This window comes from Trachemys scripta, chromosome 3, assembly GCF_013100865.1.
Source record: "Trachemys scripta elegans isolate TJP31775 chromosome 3, CAS_Tse_1.0, whole genome shotgun sequence".
NCBI lineage: Eukaryota > Metazoa > Chordata > Testudines > Emydidae > Trachemys > Trachemys scripta.
In genome coordinates, this window is record NC_048300.1 from 99748026 (window position 1) to 99769930 (window position 21905).

Sequence of the window (21905 nt, forward strand, 5' to 3'; positions counted from 1 at the left end):
GTTTTTTTTCTATACTCCACAATCGTTTAATCCTGTATGCCAAATATACCATGATTATTGTTTTAATAATGTGAACACTGCAAGTTTGTTCCATGCCTTTTGGTAGCATTCAGAAAAAATAAAGATAGAGGACAATTTCCAGACAGTACTCATGGCAACTAGCGCTATTTCACTGTATTGCTATAACCCGGCTCTTGACATTGAAAACTTAAACTCCCCTAGATGTTTCTCCATTGTACGATATTCGTACAGGTGCATCGTATTAAATGAATGGATCCCACTGAAAATGTACGATACGATTAGGAAACCAAACGTGAGTCTTTTATGACAAAAATATCCAAACCACACCCATCACCATATTGTAGTCTAAGAATTTTCGGGCGACCCACAGTGTTTCAACAAAGATCTTAAGTATGTTGTTTAATGGAAGAGCAAGGCCCTCTGGTGATAGACCCTACGCTGCACAGACCCATTCATCATTTACAATATATGTTGATTTGCCATTGGCATATTACAGCACAGATACATCTCAGCTTTTCCCATTTCCTTAATCCAGACGAATTTTAGGTTAACTATTACAAACCAAAAACTCAAGGCAAACCATTCTTAGTCTGTTGGCCAAACGCTCTTTGAACTCGACAAAACAAACACAGTTGGATAAGATGTTTGAATATAGATCCATCCCCCACCCCCCCTTTAAAGCTAGTCGGTTTCAAGAGTCGCTGGAAAGCGTCCGGGACTAAAGAGGTTTTGTTTCCTAAGGAGAGTCTACGCGTTTTCAGCACTAAATGCTGGACAGCTCCACACCCCCACACACCCCCGACCCCCCGCCCGCGCGATGAATGGGTATTAGAGCCAGTAACATGGACTGGGCAGCTCCCTGGGCCAAAGGCAGAACTATCCAGTTAGCAGCATTCCTAGGTTTATCACTCCGATTTGAGCTCCAGCTGGAAATGATAACAATTCGTAGCAGGACAGGTGTGGAGGGTGCTAGCTCACTGTCGCCTCTTCTAGCGGTCTCCGAGCCAAACATGCCTTCATCTGGAGATGAAGAGCTCCTCCCATCCACAACCACAACGGACCAAATTTTACGCATTCCACCCAATGGGCTTGGCGCCTCCTCCCAGCAGAGGCGGAGCTGAGCGAATGTAAAAATGGAAGGACTGAGGCAGGAGAAGACCAAGCCTGCCTCCAGCCCATCAGCTGGCCTCTGTCAGAAAGGGACTGAAACACAGCACGGGAAGAGGCTGGGGACCATCAAAGCTTGTGGAAGGAGCTGTACAGTTCCACAGTCCCGGAGGGCTGTACTCTCTTCTCTTGCCAGAGCAATGAAGACCCGGCTAGGAAGTTATGCCAGTCCCATCACCATCTCCGTCTGAGCAGCTGTGAGAAAGGACTTCGGGATGTGCCCTTCAGAACAGAAGCACTCTGAAGATGATGATTAAGGCAAACAGAAAGCTGCGTTCTGGATCTCGTTTAGTTTCCCTCATCTTCCCAATGTGCAAGAGACTGTTCTGACCCCGAAGAAGTGGCTCTGGGTAGAGAAATGGCACAACTGAAGGTTTCTCTCTTCTAACTCTTCAGCGTTTGCCCGCAGATAATCCCTCCTTTGCGTTTTTGGTGGGAGAAAACTTGGAAGAAAGAAAGAACAAAATTTTCTTTGCTGACTCAGAGGCAAATCCTTTTGCTCTTTCCCATTGCAGTTGGTGTCTCCGCAGCTGGGAGGATGGCTGGGGAGCTCTCCCTCAACCTTTCCGTGCAGCCCGCAGGAGGAAATGTCAGCAATGCTTTGGTGCCAGGGGTGGTGCTGAAGACAGACCTCCTGACCCCTTCCAGGGGCACGGCGATGTTTATCGTCCGCTGTGTGATCCCTTCGCTTTACCTGCTCATCATCACCGTGGGCTTGCTAGGCAACATCACCCTGGTGAAGATCTTCATTTCCAACAGCGCTATGAGGAGCGTGCCCAATATCTTCATCTCCAGCCTGGCCGCCGGAGACCTCTTGCTGCTGGTGACCTGCATGCCGGTGGATGCCTCCAGTTACCTCTTCGAGGAATGGATGTTCGGGAAGGTGGGCTGCAAACTCATCCCGGCCATCCAGCTCACCTCGGTGGGCGTGTCCGTCTTCACTCTCACCGCCCTGAGTGCAGACAGGTAAGATGGCAATACGCCTAGAGATCGTGTGTGTGTGTGTGTGTGTGTGTGTGTGTGTGTGTGAGAGAGAGAGAGAGAGAGAGAGAAATTTCTGTTCTACAGGACCAACTAGCTGCTACCATAGGAATGCTGCTGCAACAGAATGTTCTGTTTTGACATGCCCTTGAATTATATCTTGATTTTGTTGCGATATCAATTTCAGCTCCAATCCAAACATACAGAAAAAACAACAAACACTCTCACTCTTTCCTCCAACACATAAAGAGAAAAGGGCTTATTCCTGCATCTCTTTCTGCTAAATGATTTAAAGAGAACCATTCAAGGAATTCAAGGCTACTGGATCAGCTCCATTAACATTTTCAAACTTTTGTAGAGGAATAGCAGATAAAGAAAAATACACTTTCTCTTTCTACCATCCCTCATGTCCTAGTCTGACAATTCTTACTCATAGTGGTAGGTATTATTCATGTGAGTAGCCCTATTGACTCCACTGGGACTGTTTCCAGGTGTAGTATTTGCTTGAATAAGGAAGGGATTGCAGGCTCAGGCCCTAAATGACAAAAGTATTGCAAAATGACTGACTACATCCTTTAAATTATCATTGTCTTTTTTTCTTTCCTGTTTTGAACACTTTTCTTCAGCTACAGATGAAAGTTTTTGAACTCCTTCAGGCAAAGTTCTCACTGACTTCTGTGGGAGTTTTATCTGAGCATGTGCATGTATGACTGGCTTGTAATGTATAACGCTGATAAAGGTTTGTGTTGGAAAATACATCTTTAGCTTTAACACAAGTTTTTGTTTGTTTGTTTTTGTTTTGTTTTGTTTTTCCTTCAGGGTATAAAACAATTTTATTTCAGGTTTTCAGCCAGTTTGCAAAAGAGTCTAATTTCATCTAAGAGCTTGATCCAAAAGCCCCTCAAAGTCAGATTAACTTTAGTGGGCTTTGAATCAGGTCCTATATGATTACTTTTGTATAAAGCATTCAGTGTATATTCATGTTTTGTATCTTTGACTGCAATTTGTGAAAGATCCTTAAAGGAGAATGTAACACTCTGATTTTAGGAATTTTCCTCAAACTGCCTTATATATGAAAGTGGACACGCAAAATATTTTTTCATTTTAAAAAGTGCTACTGTGACATTCTATATGATATGTAAGGAATATATTTGCAAATCAGAGATTTGTAAAATCACCAGTGAAATATGGTGGCGGTGATAAAGTGGTTCGTTTATTTTACTTTTGAGATACAACTTCTGAGTCATCATAAATTCAGTATTATTATACATATAATTTTGTATCCTTGTTATATTCATAAAGATGCATGAAAGTAATAATAATGCTGAAGTCATGGTGACTGCTTATATTTTAGTGTTGACATCCTAGAAAACAGCAATACACACTATGTCTTGACTGAATAAAATATTTTTATTACAGGTGGTTCCTTTAACATTTTACAGGTTTGTATTGTATTATGCATAGTAGAAATGAGAGTGATTTCCCTGATAAAGCCAAGCATATTATTTGACAACTGTGTTTCTTCTTTTCTTCTGTAGATTATCTTTTAATTTACTGGGGATTTATTCACTTGGTAAATAATTACCAATCTCAATCCATCTGTCTTTACTCAGCAAAAACTTCCATAGACTTCAGTTGACTGAGTCGTTATTACTTTTGGACACAGTCCAACTTCCATTAAAGTCAATGAGAGTCTTTACTTAATGGGAGTTGGAGAGAACTCTTTCAACCCTATCCTGCTCTTTTGTAGACCTTAAGCTCCCATTGAACTAAATGGAAGGCATTCATACTTAAGGAATGCTGGACTGATCTCCAAAGAAGTTACAGGGGCCCCACTGTAGTTTACTACATGGTTAGTTTGGTGCACAGTAAACTTACTCTTTTCACGGATATCCTTTAAAGTATTTGTACATTTTACTACATTGTAACTAAAAGTTTTTCTGGTCTATCATTGCCATGAGACTCAACAGAAAATGCTCAGACAGACCTAAGGAGAGATTTGTGAATTTGTCTTTTTTTAGCTTTAGGAGGAAAAAGGAATCAAATTTGTCCCTTTAAACTTCAGTGGGGCTAAACATACAAAGTAAAATATTCAGAGTTTTTTTAACAGTATGCCTACATTTACTATTTGGATTGTATAAAAGGAGTTGGGAGAAACTGGAATGAGGAGCAAAAGGGAGGGTGTAATTAATAGTAATCATAAGTTTGGAAATTCCCTACATCAGGTGACGTGCTACAGTAATGGTGATTTCTGAAAATAAAATATTACAAAGGTTGACTTCATAAGTCACCATGGACTGAACAGTATGATATTTGAGTATTGAGACTTGTTGTGGATGGGGGTCAATTAATATTCTTGTTTGGATATTACAGTGGTACTCATTGCATATACATCTATTCTAACTGTGCTTTGTATTTCATTTGACCTTTCTGTTACAGATAAATATTTTCTTCAGAAAACTGGTGACCTCTTCCTTTTAGTGAAACAAATGTGTACCTTGTATCTTGTCCCTTGTAGAATACTGGGCTCCCATGATCTTTCTCCACGTAAACTTCCTGTAGAAACTTCCTGTACTGCATGATGATATGAAACAATTATATCTGCAAAATGCCTAGAAAACAAATTTCAATGTGTCTGGATTGTATCATAGAATCATAGAATATCAGGGTTGGAAGGGACCTCAGGAGGTCATCTAGTCCAACCCCCTGCTCAAAGCAGGACCAATCCCCAACTAAATCATCCCAGCCAGGGCTTTGTCAAGCCTGACCTTAAAAACCTCTAAGGAAGGAGATTCCACCACCTCCCTAGGTAACCCATTTCAGTGCTTCACCACCATCCTGGTGAAAAAGTTTTTCCTAATATCCAACCTAAACCTCCCCCACTTCAACTTGAGACCATTACTCCTGGTTCTGACATCTGCTACCACTGAGAACAGTCTAGATCCATCCTCTTTGGAACCCCATTTCATGTAGTTGAAAGCAGCTATCAAATCCCCCCTCATTCTTCTCTTCTGGAGACTAAACAATCCCACTTTCCTCAGCCGCTCCTCATAAGTCATGTGCTCCAGCCACCTAATCGTTTTTATTGCCCTCCGCTGGAGTCTTCCCAATTTTTCCACATCCTTCTTGTAGTGTGGGGCCCAAAACTGGACACAGTACTCCAGATGAGACCTCACCAATGTCAAATAGAAGATCACATCCCTCGATCTGCTGGCATGCCCCTACTTATACAGCCCAAAATGCCGTTAGCCTTCTTGGCAACAAGGGCACACTGTTGACTCATATCCAGCTTCTCATCCACTGTGACCCCTAGGTCCATTTTTACAGAACTGCTACCTAGCCATTCGGTCCCTAATCTGTAGCAGTGCAGGGTATTCTTGCGTCCTAAGTGCAGGACTCTGCACTTGTCCTTGTTGAACCTCATCAGGTTTCTTTTGGCCCAATCCTTTAATTTAACTTGGTCCCTCTGTATCCTATCCCTACTCTCCAGCATATCTACCACTCCTCCCAATTTAGTGTCATCTGCAAACTTGCTGAAGGTGCAGTCCATGCCATCCTCCAGATCATTAATGAAGATATTGAACAAAACCAGCCCCAGGACCAACCCTTGGAGTACTCCACTTGATACTGTCTGCCAACTAGACATGGAGCCATTGATCACTACCCGTTGAGTCTGACAATCTAGCCAGCTTTCTATCCACCTTATAGTCCATTCATCCAGCTCATACTTCTTTAACTTGCTGGCAAGAATATTGTGGGAGACCATATCAAAAGCTTTGCTAAAATCAAGGAATAACACGTCCACTGCTTTCCCCTCATCCACAGAGCCAGTTATCTCATCATAGAAGGCAATTAGGTTAGTCAATTAGGTTAGTTAAGGATAATGGACCAGATTTTCAGAAAGTGTAAATGGAGCTATGCTGATTTACACCAGCTAAAGATTCAGCCCAACATTTTCAGCTTCCTTTAACAATACCATGGGCTACTGTTTATACTTTTTTGCATGGTCAGATTTTTCTAATATTGTGATCAAATATAATTCTGCTGCTTTCTCTAGATTTTTTTTTCTCTTTTTAACAAATGCTTAAAGTGCAGAGGGTCAAATGCAGCCCTTTTGTAACTCCATTGAAATCAATGGAATTAGACCAAGCATAAATTTGGGTTCTATCACCATACATACAGAGTGACTTATTCTTCTTGTTTAAAAGCATGACCAAAAGAAAGCACTAATTAGATGGCTATTAGGATAATTGAGTAATGGTCATGGTTGAAATTCAGGCTCCACTGAAGTTAATAAGTTTTTTATCATTGACTACACTAGAGCCAGCATTTTAACTCCTACATTTTAATAGCAAAGCCCCATCATCATTTTGGCCCCAATCCAAAAGCATTTAAGAACATGCCCACAGTTAAGAACCTGCTTTAGTGCTTTGCTGGATCAGCACCTTACATCATTATTGAGATTTGAATAGCTCAGCTATTCAATACAATATTACTTTTAATCTTCTATGGCTTCAAGTAGCATTTCTTGGAACTATGCATAAGTAGATGTAGAAATGGAGAGAAAGACAACTACAGTTCTATATAACCTTAAAAATATATGAGTTCAGTGCTGGTTTCTGACTTTATAATAGAAAACAAAATGCTTGTTGAGTTAGTTTATACCGCTATTATTTCTTATATTGTCAGATAGCCAATTAAAAAATTAGGATGAGGTCTTTCAGCAGTGGTGCTAAAGTCCTTTACTAGCATGTGGTGGGTACCAAAATATCTCATAGCAGGTACTGGGTTTGTATCCTTAAATATTTGCATACACACCAGACCATGAGGTCATTTTATGAGACATAGGCCTCACAAAGTGGTATTTTCATGAGTAATGTCATGTCACAGTGTCAGCATTTGCAGGTAGTATTGTCTTATGGACTGTATCCCATAAGTTATGGTACATAAAACATCAGTTTTTCATAAGTGGGGAACTAACAGTAAAAGATTTACCTTGACTAGAAGTCTGAGTTCAGAGGTACCCACATTCTCCTAAACAAGTCTGTCTCTCTTAAAAAACATGGAGTGGAGGCAAAAAGTAATTATTTTCTACACTTTTTTTATGCTAAACTCCATTGGCACACTGAGTGTGTAATGGAGGGGTTTGAAGAAATTTAAATCATCCAACAGGTGTAGTCAACCAGATACTGAGTGCTGTATCTGCCATCCCAGCCTCCTTATACCAGGACTGACATCAAGGGTCAAGAAGACTGCAATCTGCCATCTTGGGTTCTCTTCATTAACTCAGGAAGGACATTTTAAAAGAATAGGAAGGAGAGAGACTGAACGAGAGAGGAAAATAAGTGAATTCCCTATCAGTCTCTCTATCTAGGTATTTTTAATGTGCCCAACACTGTTTCTGAGCCAAATCTTTTATTCAGGATTTTAAAATGTAAGGCCAGATCCTCAGCTGCTGTAAATGGACACGACTCTGACGTCAACAGAGCTGTGCTCCTTTACACTGCCTGAGTATTGGCCATAACATTTCTGAAAATCAGGGGGACGTGTTATCCTGTGGCTGCTCGTTAATTATTCTGCCCATCACTGGCACAGGCTATTCCTGAATTTAGAAAGGAAACGTGGGGAATGGTTTTATGACAGTAATAGTTTTCTAAGGGTAAACTGTAATTGAACAGATTTTACACCATAGGCTTCTGCCTCCAGACATTTATGCTTATGTGCAACTAATATGTTTTATTGACCTTCTCCTCTGGTAATCGTACCTTTAGGAGATGAAAATTGATTTTCTTTATTCAGGCATGTGCAGAGCAATAGTGTGCTTCTTGACCCACTGCCTAAGGATGTGCAGTAGCAATGGCCATACAGTATATTATATCGAGGTGGGTATATATACACACCTTGAAATGATGTTTATATAAATTATGTATTAGTGGGAATGTTATTATAAAGAGACTATGCTGATGCAATATTACAACAAAAAAACTTTAAAAATAGACTCCAACGACAGACTGCTGAATTGGAATTAATTTGCAAATTGGACACCATTAAATTAGGCTTGAATAAAGACTGGGAGTGGATGGGCCATTACACAAAGTAAAACTATTTCCCCGTGCTTCCCCACCCCCTACAGTTCCTTACATCTTCTTGTCAATTGCTGGAAATGGGCTATTTTCATTACCACTACAAACAGTTCTTTTTCTCTCCTGCTGATAATAGCTCATCTTAACTGATCACTCTCCTTATAGTGAATATGGTAATACCCACTGTTTCATGTTCTCTGTGTATATATATATATATACCTATCTTCCTACTGTATTTTCCACTGCATGCATCCGATGAAGTGGGCTGTAGCCCACGAAAGCTTATGCTCAAATAAATTTGTTAGTCTCTAAGGTGCCACAAGTACTCCTGTTCTTTTTGTGAATACAGACTAACACGGCTGCAACTCTGAAACCTGTCAGTATGCTGAAGTTGTTTCACTTTTCTAGTTTTGTGAAACCAACCTGTTCCAATATACTGGGAAGTTTTTGGAAATCATTAGTTCACTAAGGACCTTTACTTCAATGGGCTTTGGATCAGGCCCATAGTGAGGGCAAGGGGGAGAGGAATAAAACCCCAAATGCTTCACTCCCTTCAAATGTCTTGCCCATTCAAACCTCCAGGAGACAAGACTCATAGGAGTCAAAAAGTTTTATAGCCTGATCTTCTAATCTATTACTAGACTAGACTGGGGTGTAAAATGGGTGTAATGGAATGAAGAATCAGGCCCTTAGTATTTGCTGTTTTCACAGTCGCTGCTAGCCTTTCTGACCATATTCCATATTGAACCGAATCTGTTACGGCACATTAAGTTGTATAAAAGGTGCCCATCAGTGAATTTTTGGATGCATCTATATGCTTAAATATCATTACAATAGAGAATATTGAAAATTCTCCATTCATTCTTTCACCATCACCCTCCTCAGGAACAGGCTTGAACAAATAGATAAAGATGTCTTTTATCAGTCGGTGAAAGGCTGTGCAATACCAGGTAAATGGATTCAGGCCAGTAGCAGTAAGAGGCTATGGCTCTCCATGGATCTGCGAGTTGGCCTCTTGCTGCAAGGCTTTTGTTAGCCTGTAAGAAGTACAGTAGGTTTATTTTAGATGAGAGGTGGAGGCAGAGGCAAGAGAAAAAGAAAAGGCAGAGAAATGTTCCCATCTTTCTGTGAAAGTCCAGATATAGGAGGGGGGGGAGAGAGAGGGCGGGAGGGAGTTTGAGTAGGATAGAATTGTACTTCCTACCTGCAAGGTGATCATATTTTCAAAATCAAAAACAGGGAAATTTTTAAGGTGACACCTTTTAGGGTGGAGAAATCATCATACCAAAGACAAGAGTATCTTTTTAAAAAGTGTCATGCTAGACTATTGCTGCTGCCAGTTTTGGGCTCAACAGGACCAATTTCTTGGAGCGGCAGAATTTGTTTCCCCAGAAACTTATCATGAAACACTGAACACATGTCACTGACATTCACTTCGAGCATATGAACAGTTTTAATCATGTCTCCACTCACCCATTCAATTTCTCTTCACTCCTAGTGCTTATCATCACATTGAATGATCATTCCACAGTAAATGCAGAGCCAGTTCTACTCAGCAAAGGGATATCTCTTGAACAAGCATTTTATATTTGTTAAAAAACAAACAGCACCAAATGGATAAACTGATTCTATGAAAAACTGGGACATTGCAGGTGTCCTGAAAGAACTTCCCAGGACACTAGACCATCATATGAATAAGGTCATTTTCTCCTGTACTGAATAGTCAAATTCTGCTCATCTTACTCAGACAAATAGACTCATTAAGTCCATGCAGCTGCTCATGTAAGGAAAGCAGGATTTGCTTTATAAGGTTTACTTTTCACCCTCCTGGTATAAATTTCTCTGCATGATCTACTACTGGACACTGATTCTTTGTAAAAAGTGCTGAGTTACAACACCTTAATTCTGTATTTAGACTCCTGACGACCATTTATATTGCCAAGCTAAACAATGCCTTCTTATATTTCAAACCTAACATAATCACACTCAAAGTAAAATTCCAGTAGAAAGATGAGCATGGCAGATGACATTTTGGGGGATTACCTGTGGGCTAAGCACTGGTCCTGTTATCTTACAATGGAAGCTCTGTGGCTAAGTCATTTGTACCAGAAAACTTCCCCAGTAGCCTTAAAACATAATCCAATACAAATCACAGTAATATGACAACAATTTGCAATAATCAGCTTTAAATTACATCTCAGTTATCATCACCTTTTCTTTTTGAGTCAATAGTTGGCACCATTAACATCTCTGAAATTCTCAGATAAACACAATCTGCATTTCAATCTGTTTCAAAAGTAGCGGGAATGCAATATAATCAGATTGCGTCATCTATGTTTCTACAAACGCCTTCAAATTGCAAAAACATTCACTCTTTTCATAACTGGGGGATCCAGCTGTCTCTGTAACTGCAGGGCAGTATCGGTGCTTGCCTTTATAGAAAGAAATCAGTTTATAACACCACAATTTGGGCTAGATCCTCAGCTGGTATAAAGAGGCATAGCCCCAATGACGTCAATGAAATTATGGAGACAAGGGAGGTGAGGTGATATCTTCTGAGCTTGTCTTTCACCAACAGAAGTTGGTCCAGTAAAAGATATTATCTCACACACTGCCTCTAAAATCCTGGAACCAACATAGCTACAACACCACTGCAAACAACAAATGAAGTTATGCTGATTTACACCAGCTGAGGATGTGGTGTGTTAGCACTGTGTATATGTAAGGCATGAGAGCCTATATGTCCTATTTACACAGGACATTGCACGTAACCGTTTGGCTTTACTACAGGAGTTTACTTATAAGGTCCACAGAATTGTTAGTAAAAGTAAAGGAAATCCCTGTAGTTCCATATTCCTGGACAATATTAATGATGGTTCTTTGTGAAGAGCTTGAAGGGATTTTCTTTTGTAAGGTACAGACAAATGGTTTTCATTACACTTCTCAGACTGCTGTCGAACAGTTTGTGTGGATGCAGCTTGTCTCTAGAACGTAACCCTGAACTGGATGTTTCTGATGTGAGGATCACTCTCCTTTGACTACTTCGTTGGTCCTCGTTTCAATTGATTTCCATGCAGATTACATGGTGTAGTTTTAAGGCCCTAATCCTGCACAGTAAAACACCCCCTGACTTCAAAGGTGCAGGATAAAGGCCTAAGCAAATAAGTCATCTCAGTGTTAGAAGTACTGAGAAAATCTGGCATCATGTTTTGGACAAGGCTGCTTGTTAGTGCTGCAGGTCCATGAAGCAGATCTCACTGGTGGCAAACAGATAAGGAAAGAAACACCCCAAATTTGCAGAAAAGCAAAAGGGATATTTCTGTTTTGTCATTGTGGTTGCTACTTTGAAAACTGCTTTTCCTGATGGCTGACAAGCTGCCTGAAAATGGTGGATTTGATGGCTTTGTAAGAGAAAAACCTAGTCCAGCTGTGAAGCTATACCCAAAAAGCAATTAGACATGCTTCATTTCAGGGTACAGTGTGTGTGGCAGGAAGTGGACTCAGTGCAGTGCAGAGCAGCACAGCAGTGGTCAGGAAGTCTGATGCCTGTAGTGGTGGTATAGCTGTAAGGACTAGAGACTTCTTTTTTTTTTTTTTTTTTTTGCTACTTCCCTATTCCAGTTTAGCAACTTTTAAAGCCTTCTTCCAAAACTCATGATTATACTCCTGGCTGTCATGAAAATTGTTCTAAGTTCTGCTGACATCCAATCCATGTTCTGAGTCTTTGGCCACCCCCTTGGTCATCTTCCATCCACAATCATTGAAAAGGCCATCCTACCAACATAACTCTCAGGTCTCCACTGGACATATCCATACCAACATAGCTTCACCTCCCTCAACTTGTCTTCAGTTGGGGCAACCTGCATTAGGCCTCTCGCAATCTCATTTCATTTTCTATCATGGAACTGACCATCTCAACATCTTCATTTCCATGGTGGGGAGCATACTGATTTCTTTTCTTGTTGCTGGCCAAGTCTCTGTTTCATACATTAGGATGGGTTGAATTGCAGTTTTACATACTTTAGCTTTTAACTTTGTTGGTATCTTTTTATCACAAAAAACTGGGGGCATCTCCCACCATTTGCACCAAGCAGCTTTGGTATGATCTCAGGCATCACTCAGAAAGGTACCATTGCCAGCAACCATTGATCCTGGGTATTTAAATTATTTCACTTTAAGCTCTTTGCTTGTAATATCCTTTATGGCAGGTCCTCCTCGATCAGTTGTCACAGCCTCAGTCTTACCAACATTCACTCTAAACTGTGTTGCCACTGTTCAAAGTTGGTTGCAGGATTGCACAGTCATCAGCAAACAGCATATTCCAAGGTGACTCCCTTCGTATATTCTCATTTGTCACATCCAAGACAACAAAAACAAAAAAGGTCTCAACACTGACCCTGATGCAGGACAACATTTACTGGAAATTCTCAGTTGTAGCCATGTTTGGTTTTGATTATGGTAGTCACTCCGTCATATATATCCTAGATAAGAAGGACATATTCTTCCAGCACATCTTTCTGTCACAAAGTCTGCCAAACTAATTATTGTGGTACATGATCATACACCATCTCCAAGTCCATAAAGACCTCACTCAGTTGCTGTCTCTTTTCTCTGAACTTCTCCATGAGTACTTCTAGAGCAAATATGGCATAAATCTGTGCTGACCCTTCCAAATTTCAATCATTTCATACAGACACTTTTCGATAACCTCCCATACTTTCATAGCACTGGAAAAGGACTGAACACCAGGCTAAATTCTGCACTTGGATTCATGGGAGCCCTATATGCACATCCAAACACTGAATTTGGTTCATTGTTTTAAAAATATTTTCCCCAACCAGCTTCAATGAGAATGATGAAGTTGTTGGGGAAGGAGAAGGAAAATAGTCAGAAGGAAGTGAAACATTTTTTAGCACTCAGATCTACTCCCAGTACCAGAGTCATATTTTGATAATATCTGAACTTTTATATGTTTTCCTGTGCATGCATATACTATAGGCAGGAAGGAAAGAATACAATACTGAAAACAGCGCAAGCAGAGAATGCTCAGCAAACTTCAGGTCCTCAAAGGTATTTAGGTGCCTAAATACTTTAGAGGCTGGAGATCTCAGTCCCTTGAATGACATTAGTGCAGTTACAGAAGTACAAACATTGAGAATGGTACTTTGCTGTTTCATTCATAAAATGAATATTTATAGTAAATTATTGTCCTGATTCATGGTATTTTATTATTTAAAAGAGACAAATTACAAGAATGCTCTTTCCCACAGTATTAGTTGCAATGGAAGAGGACAGTATCTAGCACTTGAGTGGCTTTTTCTTTCTCGAAGCAGCTATTATATCTGTTTCTTTAAAATAATCATCACAGATGATATAATCAATGTTAGGGTTTGAGACCATGTGACTCCAACAAAAATTTCTTTCAAAAAAATCTTTCATTCCAACACTAAGACATTTAGTTTGTGTGTTGAGGGGGTGAGGGGTGAGGATGACGGAGGGAGTTTCTTCCATGCCAACAATAAGAAGCTCTGTAACATATCCACTAGGCAGGTTCAGATATTCACAGTGGGAGCTTCAAGTGAGCGTGTGAATGTATTTATAAGCAGAATGCCTAAGCTCCAGAGAAAGGAAATTTATTATAAAAATATTTCCTACAATGAGGCACCCTTGCCATTGGTGGTAATGTTAGAGAAGGGGGAAGACAGAATTTTAGGGAAGACTTCTAATTAAAACTGAAGACTCATTTATAATATCTACATGACCTAACTGGCAATGTACAGTGGGCTGGGTTCATCAAAGAGGTTAATGGGAACTTGGGTTTCCTTGCTAATTTAAATAAATAACATTCCTTACTTAGGTTTACTTCCAAATGTTAATAAAACCTAGCCAAATTTGTCAAATTTGTTTATAGAAATCTAGCAGCTCATAGATTTCAGATTGTCCTGTTATCTACATCTGTGCCAATTTTGAACAAATAGAGAAGCTGCATAATTACCTTTAATTAATGTCAGAATGCATCATTTATGTTTGATTTCATCTATAATCTGTTACTACCATTTCCTATGCCATGTCTCCTCATAGGTATAAACAATGGGCCAGATTCTGCAACATGCTGAATGCCTCCTGTCAGGTGCTGAGTTCCACTCCCACTAACTTCAGCTGGAGATCAGGGCACTCTGAACTCACAGGACTGGGCCCTAGGACAGGGAGTGAAGAATAATGTGTCCCTTTGAAAATGCCTGGGGAATTTAAGTAGACAGGGAACACTGATGAAATTTTGCAGCCTGACCACCCTTATTCTTCAGAACAGAAGCCAGGGGTTCTTTTGTTACCACAAGTGATCAGTAACTTCGGTTTATGTCTCATCTTAAAGAGGACACCACCAAAAGCACAGTGCCCTCTAACACTGACTCAATGATGGCTCAGGTGAAACTGTGCCATCTACTGAATCACCAACATCAATTTCTGGTTCAGGCCTAACAGTACTTAACTGATGAGAGCTGACAAGACCACAATCGCAGGTGGTGTGGCTGCAGCTATAATAATTCAATGTTCTGTCATGAAAGAGAGAGAGAGAGAATTTAATTTAATCAACACATGGTTTCCACAGAAAAAAATGAAATGTTTTTTAAAAAATTGACAGATGTAATAACCCAACGTCAGCTCAATCAAATCATAAAATGAAACATATGGTTTGTCTTTGTATAATGAAATCAAGGAAGACAGAACTAAGAAAGATATTGTTGATGAATAAGGTCACAATTTGTGTTTGGAAGCCTTCATGTTCTGCACAGAATTTTTCTGTCTCCGTCGTGATAGCATAAAAGATTTCCATTAAGCCTGATGCCCAGATCCTCAAAGGTATCCCACTGAAGTTAGGAGCTTCAAAACCTTTGACAATCTGGGACTCAGGTTAATGGAGATCCTTTATGCTATCATGATGGAGACAGAAAAATTCTGTATAGAACAAGAAGGTTTCCAAACACAGGAGTTGCTGCAGGAAACATTGTGCCCCAGAAACTTTCCTCTGAGGAACAGTTCCTCCAGTGCTTCTCTCTTGCATTGGCTTAGGAATCTGCTACAGCACTATATAGACTGTAAGCTCTGCAGGGCAGCCACTGTTTACTACTCTGTTAAGTGAGTGTAGCACAATGAGAACTTACTCTTGATTGGCCCTTAGGTATTACCATAATAAACATGATTAATAAAATAATAATAATACATGGCATAACATACTCCTCCCTTGGTTTCCAGACAGCTCTGAAGGTCGGCACATAGAGGAGTGGAGCCATCTCTCAGCCTCTCCTCCACTCACTCACAGTGCAGGAGAACATTGGATGTTTAGCTCCTGCTTTCCCTTCTGTGCCTGGGTCTGCAGTTTAGGGATATCTAATGCAGCCTGTGGTGCTGGGTGCTAGAATAATTGGGGGCCCCACCCCACCCCTTCTGCCTGCATTCCCCCCCATGCTTCTGCTGGGGGGAACAGGGTCCGAGCGCGGGGGCTTGCCCCACTCCACCTTCTTGGTGCTCCTGCTGGGGGGAGAGCATGGTCAGGGTGCAGGGTCTTCCCCTGCTTCCTGGCAGGAGTGCTGGGTGGGCAGGCGGAGTGGGACAAGCCCCTGTGCCCTGATCCCTCTCCCCCCCCCCCAGCAGGAACACTGGTTTGCTGAGCTGGTTGGGGTGCTGGGAAGCCCATTTTTTCAGGGCCTCCCAATTGGCTGGGACCCCAGGGCATGAGACCCCTTGGCCCAGTGGCTAATCTGCCACTGGGTCACAGCTTCACTCCACTCTATTCCCTTGTGTGGCTGAGTTAGATGCAGCCACAATCCAGCCCTTGGTATCCACTTAGCTATATGTTGACTTCTGCTTAGAGCTGGTGGGAAACATTTTTCCCATCCTGTGAGAATTTTCAAGATTTCAAAAAAAATTCCCATCCTGAATTGGGACAAATTCAAAATGTCAAAAACTAAAAATCTGAAAAAAAAAAATCAGTTTGGGTCAATCAAACCATTTCATTTCAATAATTTCTGAAGTTTTGTTTTGCTTTTGAAGATTTTTTTATTTCTTATTTTTTTTACTATAATTAACTTAAGATTGTTATGAACCAGAAAACTAGAATTTTTCATTTTGATAATGTAGAACTAAAACATTTCAACAAGTTCAAAATGTGTTGTTTTTTCAAAAATGTTTGAGTTGAGAAATTTATTCAAACCAACCCTTTCCAGCCAAAAATTTTAGTTTTGATGAACCAGTTTTGTGAAAAATAATCCTGACCAGCTGTATTTCTCTTTCTTTTATTTTACTTTACTGTGGAATGATATTCCTGTTCTTTTATAAGTGTTTGCCTTTTGTATCCTATACTGTTTGTTCATTTTTCAATCCTGGCAAAAGTAATATACATTAATAAATACAGTATACTGTAGTAAAAATAGATTATATGTAAATCTATGACACATCACATCAGAAAAATTCAAGTGTTACATGTTACTTTAATCAAAGGCTTATATTGCCTTTATGCATCAGACATAGAATGTTTATTATTATTATTATTATTAATTAATTATTTTTGCTCCTCTCCAGGTACAAAGCAATTGTAAATCCCATGGATATCCAAACATCAAATGCAGTTCTGTGGACGTGTTTTAAAGCTTTCGCCATCTGGATAATCTCCATGATGTTAGCAGTTCCTGAAGCAGTTTTCTCTGAAGTGGCCCAAATCGATGGCACAGATAATGTCAGTTTCAGGGCATGCATACCGTATCCCAAGACAGATGACATGCACCCAAAGATCCACTCTGTGCTGATATTCTTAGTATATTTCCTTATCCCTCTCACCATCATTAGTATCTACTACTATCATATTGCTAAGACTTTAATTAAGAGTGCACACAATATCCCTGGAGAATATAGTGAGCATTCTAAAAGACAGGTAAGCTATTTGCAGTGCAATTGTATGGTGAAAAATTTATCTGCTGTACACATTTTAAAATAAAAGCACAAAAACTATAACATACCTAGTATAGGCCTAAGATTATATTAAAATTTTCATAGGCATGGACCCAGGTCTAGCATTAGCTCAAAAATCTCCCTGTTTTAAATCTTATTTTACAACAGCTCTAAGACTGGTTTGGAATGAGTATTTTTACTCTATTACATAAGAAATACAAAGAAAAACAAGCCGAAGAGTGTGTTTATTTCTTTTCTATCTTAGCCTTTTAGTGAGAAACAAAAATGATTCAACTGATGACATTAATTACTATTTATACTGATGAATGGTATTGGTGACGAGTATTTATATGTTTATTGATTTAGCAATCACTTTTGTATATGTTAAGAAACAGCATTTGCTGGGGCAACCAGTTGTAGCTTTCTGACCTCCATATACTCATCTCTTCCTGAAAGAAATCTAGTGCATTACAGAGTAATCTGTGGAAACAAACTATAAAGGGCCAGATTCATCAAAGGTGTAAAAAAACCTTGCAACTGGAAACTAAGTATTGAAATACATCAGAAAAGGCAGTTCTTGTAGGACTTCTAGTCTAGCTGAAACCATGAAGTACTGAAAATTCCTTGAGAAAACTTGTAGTTGTAAGGATTTCTCCTTGTTTCTAGAACAATATGGCTTGGATAAGCAGTCAAATTTTGGGGGCATTTCCCTGAATAGAAATGCTGAATCTACCGAGGTTCTCACTATCCAAATTTGGTAGTACCATCCTTCTTGGCATCCTCTATGTTACAATATGCTACAAATCTTTGAGACAGAGCATTTTTACAACCAACTCAACTTAATGTGACATATCAGCAAGCCATATCAGAAGCCTACTCATCAATGTAAATGGCACAACAGTTTTACTGTTCAACAAAGTAAATCTTTCTGAGGGAAAGTGCCTCAAAATCATACATCCACTTTACAAACAGCTTAGATTGCTTAATAAAAGACCAATGCTGATGAAAAGAATTAGGTAGGGTATTTGCTGCCACATTTTAGACTGTTACCTGTTTACCCCCGATAAGAGAGAAACATATTTTTAGACGGTAAATATTTAACAGAATAATGAAAACATTTCCTGGTGTCCTCTCTACTCAACATTTTGTTTCTATTCTAGTCTGTTTCTTATTAAAAACACACACTTACCAGAACTGGACCATTTTCTTATTCTGCGAAATATAAAGAACCGTTTGTCTGACATCAATGAAAATAAAGCTAATTTACATCATATTTCTGAAACTGTTAGAGATTCTTTAAAAAACAAAACACATTTTTCCTTTCATTATTTGTTGAGTTTATTTATTAGATTAAAAAGGGGGGAGGGGGGGCAGCCTGACCAATGTACCTATCACTTGACAAATGGTAAAGGATTCAGATTCCTGATGCCAACCAGAGTTTCTCTAAGAAAGAGTACAGATGGGGAACATATACATCTCATATTTTCTGCTATCTTTGCAATTTACAGCTATGAACAGTGAGTGGAAAATGGGTGTAAAATCCTACCAGATCAGAATGGTAGCATTTATAGCCAATTTCCAGCTCACTTTGCACAAGTGTACATGGTTGCACAAGGTGAAAAGCAGTGGAGAATCAGGCCGAGTAGAAGCAGGAAGAGATTCATAGGCCTAGAGTGTGTGCCTCTCATGGCACAAACTTTGCAGAGCTAGAAAACAGCCTGCTCTCTATGGCTGTGTGAAACCCACTGGTTTGGGTTTGGATGGGTAGTGGTGAACTATATTTACTGGTTTAGTTGACAGGGTTTTGCAACCCTCCAACACCCCCAAGTTCATTTGAGTTTTTCTAGTAAAAAATAGAGCCAAAAAGCATGAATCCTCCGCATAAGCCCTCCTCCCCATAGCAGGCCTTGGCTCTTCCTACAGTGGAGGGAACACACAGTGGCTTTCTATCTTCACTCTCTTCAGGGGTTGACCATCTGGCCTGTTCCCTCCATCCTGTTTTTTGTGAGGACCAGTATGTAGACCATATTCCCCCACGTTTAGCCCTGTAAATATCTTCGGAGGAACAGGTGGCCTGCAACTCCCACTATTCTACAGCAATGCAATTGGGAACTGCTTCTCTAGTGTTGCTTTGGATGCTTTACCAGACCCTTTACTTCAGTCTGCAGCTGAGACGCCACTGAGTGCTAAGAGCACTTGTTCTGGGGATTTCCTAAGAGAATGGTACAAACTGTGGCATTTCAGACCCAGAGGGAAATAATGGGATGTAAGTACCATTGCAGAGCTAAAACTTCATGCATCAGACTAATAATGTCTCTAAATTTCAAACCTTTTGTCAAATTAGCCAAGTGTTGAGATATGTTCCAAAGGAATCTATTCTACCAGCTTACTGTGGTGACTGAAAGCCAATGTATACTTGGAATATGAGTCCATCTTGGTGTACTTATCTATGTAACAAACCCATATATAAAGGCCAGTCTATCTAGTGTAGCTGCCAGCAGCTGAGGATTGGTTAATGAAAGTGAACTGTAAATGAGAAATGAAAGCAAATGAGATAGCAAAAGTAATTTAGCCCTTAAAGGGAGTAATTTTATTGATCTTATCAGAATTCATTGTTAGAGTTTTTGTAAAGTGAAATGTTACATGTTTTAATTAAGTCTATTATGTGGATTAGTTCTATTCTGTGTTGTTAATTTGGTTCTGTTGATTTATCATTTTAGATGGAAACTCGAAAGCGTCTGGCAAAAATTGTTCTGGTCTTCGTTGGCTGTTTTGCCATCTGCTGGTTCCCTAACCATGTATTGTACATGTACCGGTCCTTTAATTACAGTGAGATCGACCCATCGCTAGGACATATGATCATTACCTTAGTGGCCCGAGTACTGAGTTTCTGCAACTCCTGTGTCAACCCATTTGCACTGTATTTTCTGAGTGAGAGCTTTAGGAGACATTTCAACAGTCAACTGTGCTGCAGGAGAAAATCTCATCGAGAGAGATCCACCAGTTATCTGCTCAGCTCCTCTGCCATACGAATGACTTCTCTGAAAAGCAATGCCAAGAACACTGTGACCACCTTGACGCTACTGAATGGGCACAACCTAAAACAGGAAATGTCATTATGATTTCAACAGTGTAGTACTTTATCTGGGAATAAATTTGGGCTTTTATTTTACAGCCATGTCAATAGCTTAAGGTGCTTTCACTAGTTCTTGAAACAGAGGATTGATCCAAGTCTCTCAATTTGGGACCATTGCATATCTAACTTCTAATTACTTCAGACAGAAGTGAATGATATTACTGAGTGAGAAGAGAAGAATGAGTGTTTCTAAGACTATTTGTTAAGGGGCACAATTCTGTACATTTAATATACAGGATAACAAAGGTATGGTGTTAATAGATGTGTAACTGATTTGATGTTATTTAAAAAAGAATATTGATTCACTTAGCTGAACAATTTATGGTAGGTAGGGGTGAAAGTAAGATAAATTACTTACCGGTATGGAGCCCGGATCCAGGCCCCTGGAAGGGGCAGGGCCTTGGGCGGAAGGGGTCGGGGTCAGCCTCTCCCAGCCAGCCCTTCCATGCTGCCTGGCCTGTGCTGCCTGGGGCTCCGGCCGCTGCTGCTGTAGCAGGCCGGAGCCCCAGGCCCCAGGGCAGCTGCCCCTTCCCCCCCGACCCCCGTTAGGGTCCTTAAAGTGCTGCCATGGTAGTGCTTTAACATCGGCTGTGTACGGGCTGGTACCGGTGGCCACTTCTTACTGGTACGCCGTATCGGCCCACTTTCACCTCTGATGGTAGGTGACTTTTTATGACTATTGCTAATTGCTCTTGTCCTGTTCTAATAGAGTTGTATGAGGAACAAAACTAAAAATGATGCACACACACTGTTCATTAGGGCTGGGAGAGGTGGTTTTTCTAAAGCCATAGGTTCTAGATTCAGAAGAGTAATCAAAACGTGAAGGTTGGATCTGCAGTTGTGCAAATCTGCGTAGTTCCATTCACTTGAATGGACCTACAGCAATTTATGACAAATACAAATTTGGTTTTTGAAATCCAAGCTCTGTTTGGTTCTGGCAGACCATGAGTTCTGGGAGGCTGCATTTTTAAAATTTTGTTCCTCTGTATTATAATCCTAGAAGCAGGGCAAGAACTACTAGGCAGCCAGAATCTTTGTCACTTGCATAGCACAGGATTCCAGTTAGTTAGAATTTTGAAAATGACAGTTCCTTTGAAAATTAGTTAGCTAATGTCAAGGGAAAAAGCATTTTCTGAAACTCAAAAGTTTCTCAGAAACCAAAATTTCAAAATAAAATTCTATGGTTTTGTGAAGCCTGTAACCCCACTGGGTATGTCTATCTTGCAATTAAACACCTGCCACTGGCCTGTGTCAGCTGACTCAGTCTCACCGGACTTGGACTGTGGGGCTATACATTTGCAGTGTGATGTTAGGACTCAGGCTGGATTCTGAGCTCTGGGACCCGCCCCCATCACGGGATCCCAAAGCTCGGGCTCCAGCCCAAGCCTGAACACATACACTGGAATTTTACAGCCCTGCAGCCCTGAATAGATGTATTCAGTGGTTTCTACTGTGTCTATTGCTCATTATATTTCACTTCTAATTTCCTACTACCAAGTGCCATTGTAGACGTAAAACTACTATAAACGTTAATGGAAATATTGAACATGCAGTACAGCAAGATTAAGGGT

At 40.2% G+C, this 21905-nt stretch overlaps 1 protein-coding gene across 1 annotated transcript; it reads left to right on the forward strand.

Moving 5' to 3' along the window:
* Positions 1-1726: 1726 nt before the first annotated feature.
* On the forward strand, positions 1727-20710 carry NMBR (neuromedin B receptor). The gene is made up of 3 exons (XM_034766981.1): positions 1727-2154; positions 16833-17181; positions 19919-20710. Exons 1-3 carry the CDS (start codon positions 1727-1729, stop codon positions 20318-20320), a joined length of 1179 nt encoding a protein of 392 aa, XP_034622872.1. The 3' UTR covers positions 20321-20710.
* Positions 20711-21905: the final 1195 nt, after the last annotated feature.

Excerpts from the sequence above, each read along its gene's own strand:
- NMBR (XM_034766981.1), top strand. The coding sequence starts at position 1,727 with ATGGCTGGGGAGCTCTCCCTCAACCTTTCCGTGCAGCCCGCAGGAGGA. Across the intron at positions 2,155-16,832 it reads ACCGCCCTGAGTGCAGACAG|GTACAAAGCAATTGTAAATC; the intron begins GTAAGATGGCAA and ends GCTCCTCTCCAG. Across the intron at positions 17,182-19,918 it reads GTGAGCATTCTAAAAGACAG|ATGGAAACTCGAAAGCGTCT; the intron begins GTAAGCTATTTG and ends TTATCATTTTAG.